Source organism: Chrysemys picta, chromosome 2 (genome assembly GCF_011386835.1).
Source record: "Chrysemys picta bellii isolate R12L10 chromosome 2, ASM1138683v2, whole genome shotgun sequence".
NCBI classification, from domain to species: domain Eukaryota; kingdom Metazoa; phylum Chordata; order Testudines; family Emydidae; genus Chrysemys; species Chrysemys picta.
In genome coordinates this window covers 87,919,444-87,933,649 of record NC_088792.1, presented here as the reverse complement: position 1 = coordinate 87,933,649, position 14,206 = coordinate 87,919,444, and the positions used below count along the sequence as shown (strand labels likewise).

The 14,206-nt window shown below is 41.9% G+C and overlaps 1 protein-coding gene across 50 annotated transcripts in view; it reads left to right on the top strand.

Annotated features, from left to right (window-relative positions):
- Window positions 1-14,206, top strand: part of CLASP2 (cytoplasmic linker associated protein 2) — a 286,598-nt gene that overhangs the window by 141,864 nt on the left and 130,528 nt on the right. For all 50 annotated transcript variants that reach the window (XM_065587152.1, XM_065587160.1, XM_065587162.1 and 47 more), the window contains 4 exons: window positions 585-655; window positions 1,941-2,000; window positions 10,432-10,509; window positions 14,024-14,191. In XM_065587152.1, the coding sequence (XP_065443224.1) occupies window positions 585-655; window positions 1,941-2,000; window positions 10,432-10,509; window positions 14,024-14,191 (377 nt within the window). The remainder of the gene's footprint in view (window positions 1-584; window positions 656-1,940; window positions 2,001-10,431; window positions 10,510-14,023; window positions 14,192-14,206) is intronic.

The window sequence follows — 14,206 nt, the reverse complement described above, 5'->3', positions numbered from 1 at the left end:
TGAGAGTAGGCAGTGCATTAAAAACTGAGAAGAATCCTGCTGTTATGAGAGGTTCACATGGTCATGTATCACATTCACAAGCTATGGGAAAAAATACTATGCACTGAATGGGTTGCTGCTAATACAGTTTAAAAAAGGCCATGCAGTCTTTATATTATTTATATCGGTTTACTTTTTATGCTCAGGTGTTGATTAGAATAACATCTGAAATTGTATGGAAGCAACATCAATTTAGATTTTCTGTGGAGAAACAGATATGGTACATTTGAGCCTTCAAAGGGTTTTTTTGGTGGCTAAATGTTACATAAATGAGAAAATTGGGGTATGGTCAGAAATGTTTTTCCTTGGATATTTTTATATCTTAATTTTACATATGTTCATGACCTAGTCAGGGAAGTGTACTTTTACACACATTCTAAATTTGGATTAAACAATTAACATTTAAAATCCTATATTTAATCATTAATATTTTATCTGTTGCTGAAAAATTATTAACTACGTTCATTTGAAATTTAGCACTCTGATTTTAGGAATGTTTTTGGCATTGGCTTCATTGTGTTATAATATTTATGGATTTTTTTCAGCATACCCATGTGCCCAGACTAATACCTTTAATAACAAGCAACTGTACTTCAAAATCAGTTGCTGTCAGGAGGTGAGTACTTTATAAATAACAAATTATTAAAACTGTTAGTTTATATTCCTTAATTTTATAATAGACTACTAGCAAAATTATCTTCAAAATAGTATGTTTTTATTGCAGTCACCGTAATATAATGTGAAAATCTATTATCTAATAAGCTACCATGCACTACAGATAATTGAGATTCAACAAAGTAAGCGTCCACGTGCTGGTAATGAGTGAAAAAAACTTTCCCTAGAAAATATGTGAGGGGCCCTCAACTATCAATTTCTGCAGAATTGAAGCTTTTGATTTTTATTTTTTTATTTTTTTAAGTTTCAAGCTTATTTCACTGTAAAAGGTAACCTTCTAAATGGAACCTAAATGTAAATAAATGAAGTGTTTTCCCAAGTCTGCAGAGCTCTAGTACTTCTGCTGCCATAGGTTTCCTAAGCAGTAATAGACTGAAATTAACATTACTCTGGTCAGTTTTGCTGCTGCAGTTCAGAACCCACTGAGCAACAGTGAATGTATCAAATGTATGTCATTTTTACGCTAATGTCCCTACTTTGAAATCTATGAACAGCAGCAGAGGCAGACACAGAGGTTATTCATGGGGATGGGGCAGCTCAGAAGCATTATAGATTTTTGCTTCCCACTCTTACAGCTCCTTGAAGGGCTTGAGTGGAGTAGTGAGATCTGCCCTTCTATGGAGCTGGGGAGGGATAGAGTAGCAGAGACCTTCCTCCACTTGAAGCCGTCAGAAGGTTCTGCAGGGGGACAAAAAGATGGAAAGTTCCTTGCATCTTCCAGCGGCTTGGTGATTGGACTTCTACATTTATAAGACACCAGCTAGCTACAGGCGGTTACAAAAGATGATACTCCCAAGCAAGGAACAGGACTTGCTGTCTTGTCGAAAACCCACCAATCTCCTCCTCAACAGGTTTGGTGTGGTTGATTTTCTCACTGGGGAATTGCCACTTGACTTAGTTGGTGTGCCTTTTGTGCTAAACATGTTAAAGCGGTTGTATTTGTAGTAACGCTTGTTGAACGTCAAGTGGTCATATGAACCATTCTGCTTTTTTAAAATGCAGTGTGATTGCATGTAAGTGGAAAAATCTAAACAATGTGCAAAGTAAAAAAAATTTCCACCATTACAACAGAAGAAGCCAAACAATTTCCTAGTGTGTTAAGTGTGAGATATTTTATTATATGCAGTTATTATTTTCCAGGAGGAAAAAGAACAAAGTTATCACCTATTATTTCAGGAAAGTAGAGAATTGCAGGTTTTTAACATTTTTTTCCTATTTTGTTTTAGACGCTCCTTTGAATTTTTAGACCTGTTACTGCAGGAGTGGCAGACTCATTCACTGGAAAGGTAGGAGCAGTGGGTTCCTTTTTGTCATCTAGAAAAGTTTTCAGTTAATTAAAAAAAAAAATCCTTCATTTAAATCCTACAACTAGACCACTTAAGTCATTTGTGAAATAGACTTTTACTCTGTATAATTATACTATTTGCTCTTATGAATTGTCCTATCAGTGTTTTATTGCTGCTGTTTAAACTTACCTTGGGATTTAGAACTGGTATACAAATACTTACCTGAAATTTAAAAGGTTTGTTTAAATTTTGTTTTGTTTCTCTTAGCATTAATGTGATGAAAAAATAATTTTATGCTCCAGTCAAACAACTGTATTTTGAAGAGAAAACAGATATTTTTCTTCAAGTTATTGTCCCTACAGGTGTTCTATGTCTTATGTGTGCACTTTCATGCACTTTACATCAAACTTTTTGTCAGCATGCCCTCAGGACCATGCCTTTGACCTGCTCATCTGTGTGCTCCATTACAAGAATATATAGGGAGTGGTGGTCCTCCTCAACTGCTTGCAGCTTGAGCCAGTGTTGTGGTATCTGCTAGCTAGCTACACAGCTTGTTTATTATTTTTATGAAGTATTTCTTTTTGTTAGCTTTTCATTTATTTTATAGCCCAAACGTGTGCTTGGGATGAGGGGTGTTCCCTTCTCCTTTTTTGTGGTCAGGGCTTCTGTTGCCCTCAGCCCGTGTTTTTTTGTAGCCTTTCCTACATGTATTCTGAAAACTCAAGACTTCCATTAGTGTTTGTATTAATCAATGTTCTAGTGATTTTAATTGTAGTTTGGTAGTTGAGAAGTTAGTTGCATTTTTTGTGGGGGGTATTCAAGAAGGACCTGCAGTCTTTTTAAAACATTATTACTATTCCTTCAATAAATAATTATTACAAATTAGGTTCTGATGATAGTGTGTCTGGAATTTTAATCCTAACGTTAGAAAGAAAAGGAAATACTACAAAATTCTTATTACCAGAAATACTTTCTAGATTGGTGGTATTGTACAATCTGTGTGTTTGGCTGCATAGATGCAATATCAAACTAGCTGAAAGGTGGGAAAAGTTTTGTTCTGTCTTCGCTCCCAATAAAGTTACATAACTTTTTTGTCCAGAGTGCAAAATAGGATCATGATGTTGGAAATACTGTGACTGAATATTTTTTCTAAGGAGAAGTATGTTACCCAGCAGTGGCTTAAATTAGTCTACAGTAAAATGACCTGGAAAATATTTTACATATTACTCAGTGATACATAATATACTATGTATTGCTAGCATGTTAAATCAGAGAGGTAAAAATATCTCTCTTTTCCCTAAGAAAAGACAAAATCCGTATTTTGCTGCGACAATATTTGATAGGTATTATACTGGCTGACAATATTCAGTGCATTTTAAATCCAGCCTGAAAAGGATGTAAATAAAACATATTAATCTAGGTACTTATTGGCCATAATCACAGTAATATCTGAGCATCTCACAGACTTAAATGTATTTAACCTCATTAACACTCTGGTGAGGTAGGAAAAGTAGTATTTTTCACAGATGGGGAGCTGAGGTATAGAGCGATTAAATGATTTGCCTACGGTTACATAGGAAGTCTGTAGCAGAGCTGGGAATTGAACCTAACCTCCTAAATCCTTGTCCAGTAACTTAAATGCAAGATCATCCTTTCCTAATACTGTGGTGATATTTTATAAGTAAAGAGAATTCTTTGCTTTCAACTACTAGTACAGTATTTTTGAGTAAATAATCATTCCTCTTCAAGAGATGTCCCTGTGGGGGCTCCACTCCAGGTGTTGATGTGTCCCTGCGCCTTCACTTGGAGATTTTAACAGCAGTACTCGTACCAGTCACGCACTTGCAGAGCCTGCCCCTCAGCTCTGAGTGTACCTTAATAGTACGCCAGTGTGACCAGTCTCCTCAGTTCCTTCTCTACCGTCCCTGGCCTGAGATGGAGCTCAGCAGACTCGTTAGAGACTTTCTCTCCCTTTGTTACAATTACCTTTCTAGTTAGTTAGTTTGTTACCAGTAGTACTTAGTTACCATTTTTTATCCTTTTCTCTCCTAAAATAAATAAATAAATAAAACCTTTTTCTTTGTTCCTGTCAGTGGCAGCCGCTTCCGACATGTTTGGCTCCCCAGGCTTTAAGCGCTGCTCTGCCTGCAAAGATGCCATCCCTCTGTCAGAAGGCCATGCAAAGTGCATAAAATGTTTGGGGGTGTCCCACATCCCCCCAAAAATGTGCCCACTGCAGCAAACTTAAATCTAGGGCACAGAAGGACAGGGAGCTGAGACTAAAACTGCTCCTCCTTCAAAAATCATTAGGGTCAGCTTCAGACCCAGGTGCTGACTCAGGATCCACTGCACACCACAGCCCCCCGCCTCAAAGAGAGACAAGAAAACTGCAAAAAAAGGGCACCTTCTCTCACCTGCAAAGGGAACTTTGCGGGAGAAGACTTCCTCAGGCAGGTCTACAGCCTCCCTCCCAGCACTTCCCCGGCTGAGCACTTTTGACGCGCTGGGCTCCTCCGGCACCGTGTGAAACCCGGCTGCGGCTGTGGAGGTACCACCAAACTCCGGTGCCGAGGCTTCAGGCTTCCAGTTGCCTGCCTCTCATATGGCACCGTTCAGCACTGCGACGGAAGCCGTGCCGACACATGCTAACGTGCCTGACCCCCCCGCAGGCTGTTGTTGCTTTCCCGGCACCGACACCCGCTAAGCTGGCCGGCAGTGAAACAATGCTTAGGACACCGGTGCAGAGGGATTTTTCTTCACAGCACATTCCTCTTGCACAGCCCTCCCCTCACAGAGGAGGTCCAACACTGCAATTTACAGAGTCTAGGGATCTGCTGGTATCACCTGTCCTGCAGTCACCCCTACTCAATGCCTACTTCTCTCCAAATGCGCAGTCAGGGTCCGGACAGCCTTCCTCCAATGATGAGGAAGGTGGACTGCAGGGGGAATTTTCACCATATCAAATCTCCCATCCTCAGACCCCAATCAATAGAGGTCAGAAAAATTACCTCGTCCTACTCTCAGGGTCCTGCCCCATGGTGTGTAAACCCCTGGATGGCACCACCTATGCCCTTCCCTCCACAGTGGCAATATTGGGCACCAGGGGCATCTTATCCTCGAGACCACACTCACTATGCCACCTCAACCAGGCGCAACACCTGTCCGGCACCGCCAGCTGACGAACCTGACACTGACATAAGGCACCAGGCAGCACATCACAACTGCAGGATAAGTCACAACCTGCCTCAAACCCAGTAGACCCAGTTGTTATGCTTGATGAAGCCTTACTTCCCCCTTCCCCCACATCTTCGGATGATTTCTCAAAACTTCAAGACCTTTTCAAAAGAGTTGCCAGAGAGTTAAGAATTAACTTGGAGGAGGTTCCTGAACAGCAGCATGAGTTAATGGACATCCTTCAGCCCTCTTCTTCTTCTAGGATTGCATTACCGATCAACGCAGCCCTTTTGGAACCTGCTACGGCCATTTGGCAGAGTCCTGCTGCAAGCTTACCTACCTGTAAACGAGCGGACCGCAAGTACTTCATCCCTTCCAAGGGCTCTGAATTCCATTTCACTCATCCAGTGCCAAACTCGCTGGTAGTAGACGCAGTTACCAAAAGACCAAACACCAATTTCCCCGCTCCACCCCATCCGACAAGGACAGTTAGTGACTAGATTTGCTCGGACGTAAAGTATACGCATCTTCCACGTTACAGTTTCGCATTGCTAATTATACTGCTTTTCTGGCAAAATATGACCACAAAAATTGCAATAAATTCATGGACTTTATTGATGACATTCTGGAAGGAAAAAAACAACAATTCACAGCTCTAGTTTCCGAGGGACAAATCATCTCACATACCGCTCTTCAAGCGGCCCTCGATGCAGCCAACACTGCAGCAAGATCCACTGCTACAGTAGTGGTCATGCGCTGAGGTTCATGGCTTTCCTCCTCTTCCTTTCCTTGAGAGGTCTAGAATACCATTGAAGATCTTCCCTTTGGCAACAAACTCTTTGCCTTCACGACGAACGACTTACTTCATTCAATGAAAGACTCAAGTCTCTCCGGTCTCTCTGAATTCAAACACCTACGGTCAGAAGGCGACAGTATCGGTATCAACCCTACCAGAGTCCACGTTACCCTGCATATACCCAGCAATTCCATAGATCACATGAGCAACGATAACAGCAGCAATGCAAGAGACCCAGATACTAGTGTCACTGTCCCAATTCCTCGGCAGCGTCTCAACCCCCTCCGATTAATGAGCAGATTTGAAGCCTTGGTCGAGGGTTTAGAAAACAATGTTCCCACTTCAGCGCTTACACCACATGTCCCTATTTTTGTACACCGCCTACAACCATTCTCCCATCAATGGCAGAACATTACTACCGACAAGTGGGTTACAGAGGTTGTCACAATTGGCTATTCGATCCCTTTCCTATCCTTGCCTCCTACTCACCCACCCTCCCTGTCCCTCTTCAGGGACCCCTCTCATGAGCAACTACTCATCCAAGAAGTACAACATCTTCTATTGGGATCAGTGGAACTTGTGCCTGAACGACACAGAGGGAAGGGGTTTTATTCCCATTATTTCTTAACAGAAAAGAAAACCGGGGGATGGCGACCTATCCTCGACCTCAAGCGGCTCAACAAATTTATCAAAAAGCAAAAGTTCAAAATGGTTACCCTCACCACCGTAATCCTAGTGCTGGAGCAGGGCGATTGTTTTTCAGCCCTCGACCTACAGGACGCCTATTTTTATGTGACTATACATCCGGCACACAGACGTTTCCTTCGTTTTACCCTTGGCTCGACACATTTTCAGTACAGGGTGCTACCCTTCGGCCTATCCACCGCCCCCCGTGTTTTTTCCAAGCTCCTAGACATAGTCACTGCCTACCTTAGGAAACAAGGACTTATCATAATTCCTTACCTCAGTGATTGTCTCCTCAAAGCTTCAACGCTCGATGAAGTGCTTCGATTCACGCAGCTCACTGTCGATTGTTTCCTATCCCTCGGCCTACAAATAAACAAAAACAAATCCACATTATCTCCTACTCAGCACCTGGAGTTCATAGGAGCACACCTTGATTCCCGGACGGGAATAGCATCTCTCCTGCCTGATTGCTTCAACACCATGAAATTATTGGCAACGAAACTCTGCAACAGTCCTCAGGTCACTGCTCGAGACTGTCTGCAATTACTAGGTCACATGACCTCGTGCACTTTCGTGGTCCAAAACGCACGACTATACATGAGGTTCTTCCAAGCTTGGTTGGCCATGGTTTACAGACCGAATGTGCACACTCTAAAAAAGCCTCTATCCATACCTTTCAGAGTCAAAGACTCTCTCCTATGGTGGACAGTTCCCTCCAACCTCTGCTCTGGAGTCCCCTTTCTCCAGGATGCTCCATCCCTCATAATGACTACCGATGCATCCCGCACAGGGTGGGTTGCACACATGTCCCACCACACAGCCCAGGGGTATGGTCTTAAGCCGAAACCTCCCTGCACATAAATGTCCTAGAACTTCGAGCCATACGCAACGCCTGCTGTCACTTCATCCCATTAATCCAGAACCAACATGTATGGATAATGACAGACAACATCGCCTGCATGTTTTATGTAAACAGGCAGGGTGGGGTTAGCTCACACGCGCTTTGCACAAAAGCCATGAAGCTCTGGAATTGGTGCCTTGCGAACAACATTCTGATATCAGCCGGCTATCTTCCTGGAGCTATGAATACCACAGCGGATTAATTAAGCAGACGCTTTCCCTGGGATCATGAATGGGATATAAACGAGACAATCATCTACAACATATTCCACGTGTGGGGCTACTCAACCATAGACCTTTTCGCAATTGTGAAAAACACGAAATGTCCCGAATTTTGCTCCAGAGCGGGACTGGGCAAACATTCCCTGGGAGATGTGTTCATGATCCCATGGCACCAGGACTTGCTATATGCTTTTCCTCCAATACTGGTTCTCCACAGAGTACTAACAAAGATACAGACAGATCGTGCCACAGTAATTCTGATTGCCCCATCGTGGCCCAGACAACCATGGTTTCCGTTCCTATCAATCCGCCCACTAATCTCGTTGCCCCTCACTCCAAACCTTCTATTGCAGCAATACGGCTGATTTCTTCACCACAACCTGTCCATGCTTCACCTCAAAGCTTGGTACCTACAGGGTTCTCCAAAAATGAACTAGCATACTCTGAGCAGGTTCAAAGAATGCTCCTACATAGCAGAACACAATCTACTCGCATCACCTATCTCTGTAAGTGGAAGCGATTCACACACTGGTGCTCACCTAAACAACTTCTTCCTACTTCTGCACCTCTCCCAATCATACTTGACTACCTATTAGACCTCAGGCAATCGGGCCTTTCTTTCAGCTCCATCAAAGTCCACTTAGCTTCTATTACAACTTTTCATGACAAGATCGATGATACCTCTGTTTTTGCTCATCCAATCACCAAGCGTTTTCTCAAAGGGCTCCAATCCCTATACCCAGACATTAAATCTCCTACCCCTCCGTGTGACCTTCAATTAGTTTTATCCTGCTTAACTCAACAACCATTCGAGCCCCATGCCACTTGCTCCCTCTTACACCTCTCTAAGAAAACAGCATTCCTAGTGGAATCACCTCCGCCAGACGGGCAGGAGAAATAGCAGCTCTCATGGCACACCCACATTATACACTATTTTTTAAGGACAAGGTAACCCCCTCTCCGATTACATCCCAAATTCCTTCCAAAGGTGCATTTGTCGTTCCACATCAATGAGCCGATACACCTACCAACTTTATTTCCTAAACCACATGCAAACTCTTTTGAATTTACCATGTCTACGTTAGGCGTACGCAGGACTTTGTCCTTCTATTTGAATAGAACCAAGCCCTTTAGGAACTCTTTGTCTCCATCGAGAGTGTTCCAAAGGGACACCTATTTCTACCCAGAGACTTTCAAACTGGATTTCTGAGTGTATCCGACTGTGCTATCAGATAAAGAAAGTGATGCCTCTAGCCGGCATCAGAACTCACTCCACTAGATCTGTGGCTACCTCCATGGCTTTTCTACGCAAAGTTTCCCTGGCTGACATCTGTAAAGCGGCCACTTGGTCTTCTGAATACACATTTGTTAAGCACTATGCCCTTACTCAAGAACCTCTCTCTGATAACATGATTAGGCAGAGCTGTATTATCTACTGCATTCCTACCACATCCAAAATCCCTACCTCCTTGAGAAACACTGCTTTTCAATCACCTGGAGTGGAACACCCACAGGGACATCTCTCGAAGAAGAAGAGGAGGAGGTTACTCACCCTGTGCAGTAACTGATGTTCTTCAAGATGAGTGTCCCTGTGGGTGCTCCACTACCTACCTTCCTTCCCTCTATTTCGGAGTTGGGGTAGCCTCCATTGTAGAGAAGGAACTGAGGAGACCGGTCGTGCATGTGTACTATTAAGGTACACTCTGGGGGGGCGGCAGGCTCTGCGCTTGCGTGACCGGTACAAGTACTGCTGTTAAAATCTCCAAGCGAAGGCGCAGGGACGCACCAACACCTGGAGTGGAGCACCCACAGGGACACTCATCTCAAAGAACGTCAGTTACTACACTGGATGAGTAGCCTCCTCTCTATCAATCCAGTAGTATGCTATTTTTATTCTGCATTAATTGATTGATTGATATCAAAAGACTGATCATTCAAAAACTAAGTTTTAAGGAATACAGTGGGGAGACACTTTATCTTTGTACTTATTCAAGATAAGCCTATTTTCTATCACTGATCAATATATTGACTTCTTTACTAAACATGCATCTTCTTAAAATTGAAAGGTACTTTCTAGCATGCCTGTCTTAACAATGGGCCCAAGTAAGCATGCAGGCACAGATTTCATCTTCCGAACCAGGCATAGCTGGGGCCTGACAGCCTACCTAAGTATCTTAAAAAGGGATAGTTATGTCATTATGGCTCTCGTGTCTTTCCTGACTTGCATCTTCTAGAAGGACGGTCCAGACCCAATATCAGGGTCACTGTGGGTAGGTCTACAGTACAGTAAAAGACCCATGGCACAACTGCAGCTGGCTCAGGTCAGTTGACTCATGCTGCGGGGCTAAAAATTGCAGTGTAGATATTTGGGCTTAGGCTGGAGCCTGGGCTCTGAGCCCCCGCGAGAGGGGCGGGTCTCAGAGCTCAGGCTCTAGTCCGAGCCTGAATGTCTATACTGCAATCTTTAGCCCTACAGCTTGAACCTCTTGAGCCTAAGTCATTTGACCCAGCTCCAAAACTTGGTGCCGCGGGTTTTTAATTGCAGATATACTCTGTATGACTTAGAGAAACTTAATTAACAGGTAAGAAATTACCTTGGTATAATTAAATTTGTAAAATTAAAAACTAATATGAGGTATGTTTGTCTTCTAGGCATGCAACTGTCTTGGTTGAAACCATCAAGAAGGGCATTCATGATGCTGATGCTGAGGCAAGAGTGGAGGCAAGAAAGTAAGAGTTTTGAGTGAACTTGTAATCTTGGTTGAAAGATTTGAAGCGCCGCATCTCCGCCCTTGCCCCACCCTCCCAGAAAGTCCTAAGCGCCGCCAAACAGCTGGGACAAACAGCTGGGACAAACAGCTGTTTGGCGGCGCTTACGACTTTCTGGTGGGGAGAGCGGGGATGCGGCGTGCTCCGGAGAGGAGGTGGAGTGGGGGTGGGAAGAGGTGGGCCTGGAGTGGAGGAGGACGGGAACAGGCGGGCCTGGAGCATCCCCTGGCAAAGTCAGTGACCTGTTCTGCTCCGGGGAAGCTGCTGCTGTGAAGGTGCTTCCTAGCATCCTTGCCTGTAGCACGCTGTGCTTGTGTGAGGTAAGCCATGGGCACTTCCCAACCACAGTACAGTACTGTACAGTATATAATGCCTTTTGTCTGCCCGAAAAAAATTTCCGTGGAACCTAACCCCCCACATTTACATTAAATCTTATGGGAAAATTGGATTTGTTTAACATCATTTCACTTAGTTGCATTTTTCAGGAACATAACTACAGTGTTAAGTGAGGAGTTACTGTATGCTTAAGGTATTTAACTGTTAATCACTGAAGAATCTGGTTGAAATTGATCATTTAATATAATCCTAAAATGAACATTTTTTTCCATGCAAAACGCCCTACCTAATTTAGTAACGCTTAGAAGAGTTCCTGGTTTTTGTTTTGTAAAATCTGATGACTTCAGTAAAATGGAAGTATTGTAGATCAGTATTTCTGCCTAATCAGTCTCTTACTTCCATGAGTACAAAACATCATTGAACAACTAACAGTTCTTTTGTTAAGACAGATGATAATTCTTCTCATCCTCCTATGCTTGTTTTCTGCAGGGACAACAAAATAAAATAAATACCTATCTTCTATATTTTGTCAATTAAGGTAATTAACAGTCCTTTGAAATATAATAAGGAAACCTATAAGTAGCATGAAAATGACCATTTAAAATTGGTGCCTTTTTCATGCAAGGTTTTAACTTGGAATCTGCCCTTCTTTGTGACAGTAATGCTTATTATTTTCTGTTACAAAAGATTCTTTTTTTGTAGAGATTCACTGCTTGTCACACATGGAGACATACAGTTACACAAGAATAAAACACAAGTATAGGAAATAAAACTGAAAATTAATGGATAAAGCTAGTGTTCAACCCCTGCCCTTTTCATAATCTCATTCAAATCCATTAAAACTAAATGCATAAAAAAACCCTTCATCAGATACTAAGTTTACAGATTTAAATGCTCAAAGTTTAGTAAGTGAAAATGTTAAAATTCTTATTGCAGCAATACCTCACATAGCAGTAGGATGACCAGATGTCCCGATTTTATAGGGACAGTCCCAATATTTGGGGCTTTTTCTTATATAGGCTCCTATTACCTCCCTACCCCCGTCCCAATTTTTCACACTTGCTGTCTGGTCACCCTACATAGCACACATTTTTAATTTCTAGTTACTGTTAAATATAAACAGAAAAATGTACGGTGTGTGCCATGTGAGAGTTTCTTAAAGAACCATACGTTTTTCTTTTGGGTAGACAGAGGCACAGAGAGGTGAAAGCGACTTGCCCAAGGTCACCCAGCCAGTCAGTGGCAGAGCCAGGAATAGAATCCAGGTCTCCTGAGTCCCAGTCCTGTAGCCTCTTCACTGTACCACTCTACCTAGCAATGAAAATAAAACTGCCAGTACTTATTGTTAGCATTCAAATGGTCTCAGTTAGGATTTGAAATCCTCACCTGATTGTGATAAATGGAACTGGGAAGGGCTAAATTCACTCCTCTTTGGCTGCTTTAGTTTGGCTCTAGACCATTAAGGCAGACCACTACTGCTATGCTACCAGGCCAGTCTTTTACATTTGTGTAATGTGCAATGAATTCTGAATTACATGAAAAGTACATCTGTTTAAAATGCAGAATCAATATCTAGTATTTCTCAATGTTATTTCTTAAACACCTTCTGTTTTCCAAAATAATAATTTACTTCAGAGGCAAATTTTGAAGCAAAATTAAATCACCATAAATCTTAACTAACTTTTTAAAAAAATTCCCTTTTGAGAAATACCCTTTATATTGTGCTGGTTCACTGAAAGTTTCTTCGAATGGATCATTCTGTGACATCACAGATACTATTGGCTGATAATATTTGATGATATATTCTGGGGCATCTTCAGTGAGCAGGAAATATCAAAAGATATATCACAGAGAATGTGATGGGAGGAATAAAGTTATTTTGGAAAGATTTGTTCAGACTTTTGTGCTAGATGCCTCCATAACCTGGCTAGTGGAGAAGCATTCAGCACATATTTCAGTGCTGGTGCGACTGGGAGCGACGCTGAGATTGCTCAATTAGGGCAAATTGCAAAGAATGGGGCAGACAATCCCCAAAACTGGTGGTTATTCTGATACTTAGATTTACCAAGCCAACAACAAAACAGATTCTACAATACATTACTGGTTACCCAGAAGCCAAAAAACACAGTTCCCTAAAAGCAACCCAGCCTTTGGGCTCCCACTCAGACAACCAAGTCAAATATGATGAGGTTTATTGAAAATCTCGTTCATCATATGAAAAGTTCTACCAGTCCCAAAGGATCGGACACGTTACCCACCAAGTTAATGAATATTTCAGGTCTTACACAAATACATGCTTATAGCCAATTCTTATTAACTAAACTAAAATTTACAAAGAAAAGAGGGAGAATATTGGTTTAAAAGATCATTATACATACAGACATGAATGTTGATCTTAGGTCAATTTCATAGTGGAGATGGTGAGCTTTAGAGTTGTACAGAGTTCTTTTAGAATTAGTCCATAGGTGCAGTCCAATGTTCAATATCGGGGTGATCCAGATGGCACTGGAGATCTCAATCTTGTGGTCCAAGCTTCCCCTGATGAAGCATAAGAAGATTTGAGATGAAAGGATCAGCTCCCAAGCGTTTTTATAGAGATTTTTTGCAGCCTCTTGTTCTGAACAATAGTCTTCTGAAGTAATCTTCTCTTTCCTAAGCATCACTGGTAGTTAGCTACATTGATTAGTATAAGGTAATTATTCATTAAGCAATTCATAGACAGTTTACTACTAACTTCAAAGTGAAATATAGACAATGATGTTATCATACCCAAGTTTCATCTAAATGTTAATACTCCCTTTTGATCTCTGAATCAGTAGAAACTGTTTACATGGTTAACATTAACGACATATAAGTAAACACATTCAATTACTCTTACCTCTAATTCTCTAACATACAATTTTCTATTTCAAAGCTCTAGTCTGTCTAACATGAAATGGCCCTAACTACGATTTACATAATTTTTTAACACTTTTATAAACGTTGAATTTGGGTCAATTAGCCTGCTAGTTGTGTAACCCTTTCTAGCCTGTGTCACAGCTGGATTTTCATTTTTTTCTGTGTAGTTTAAAAAACAACAAAAAACAAACAAACAAAAAACCTTGTAGCAGTTCTACCTGGCTGTTCTTTTGTTTTGTAGGACTTACCTGGGTCTTAGAAGTCACTTTCCTGGAGAAGCAGAGGCCCTGTACAATAACCTTGAGCCATCCTATCAAAGAAGTCTCCAGACTTACTTGAAGAATTCTGGCAGTATAGCATCTCTCCCTCAGTCAGACAGGTCATCTTCAAGTTCACAGGAGAGTCTCAAGTAAGTGTCACTTAA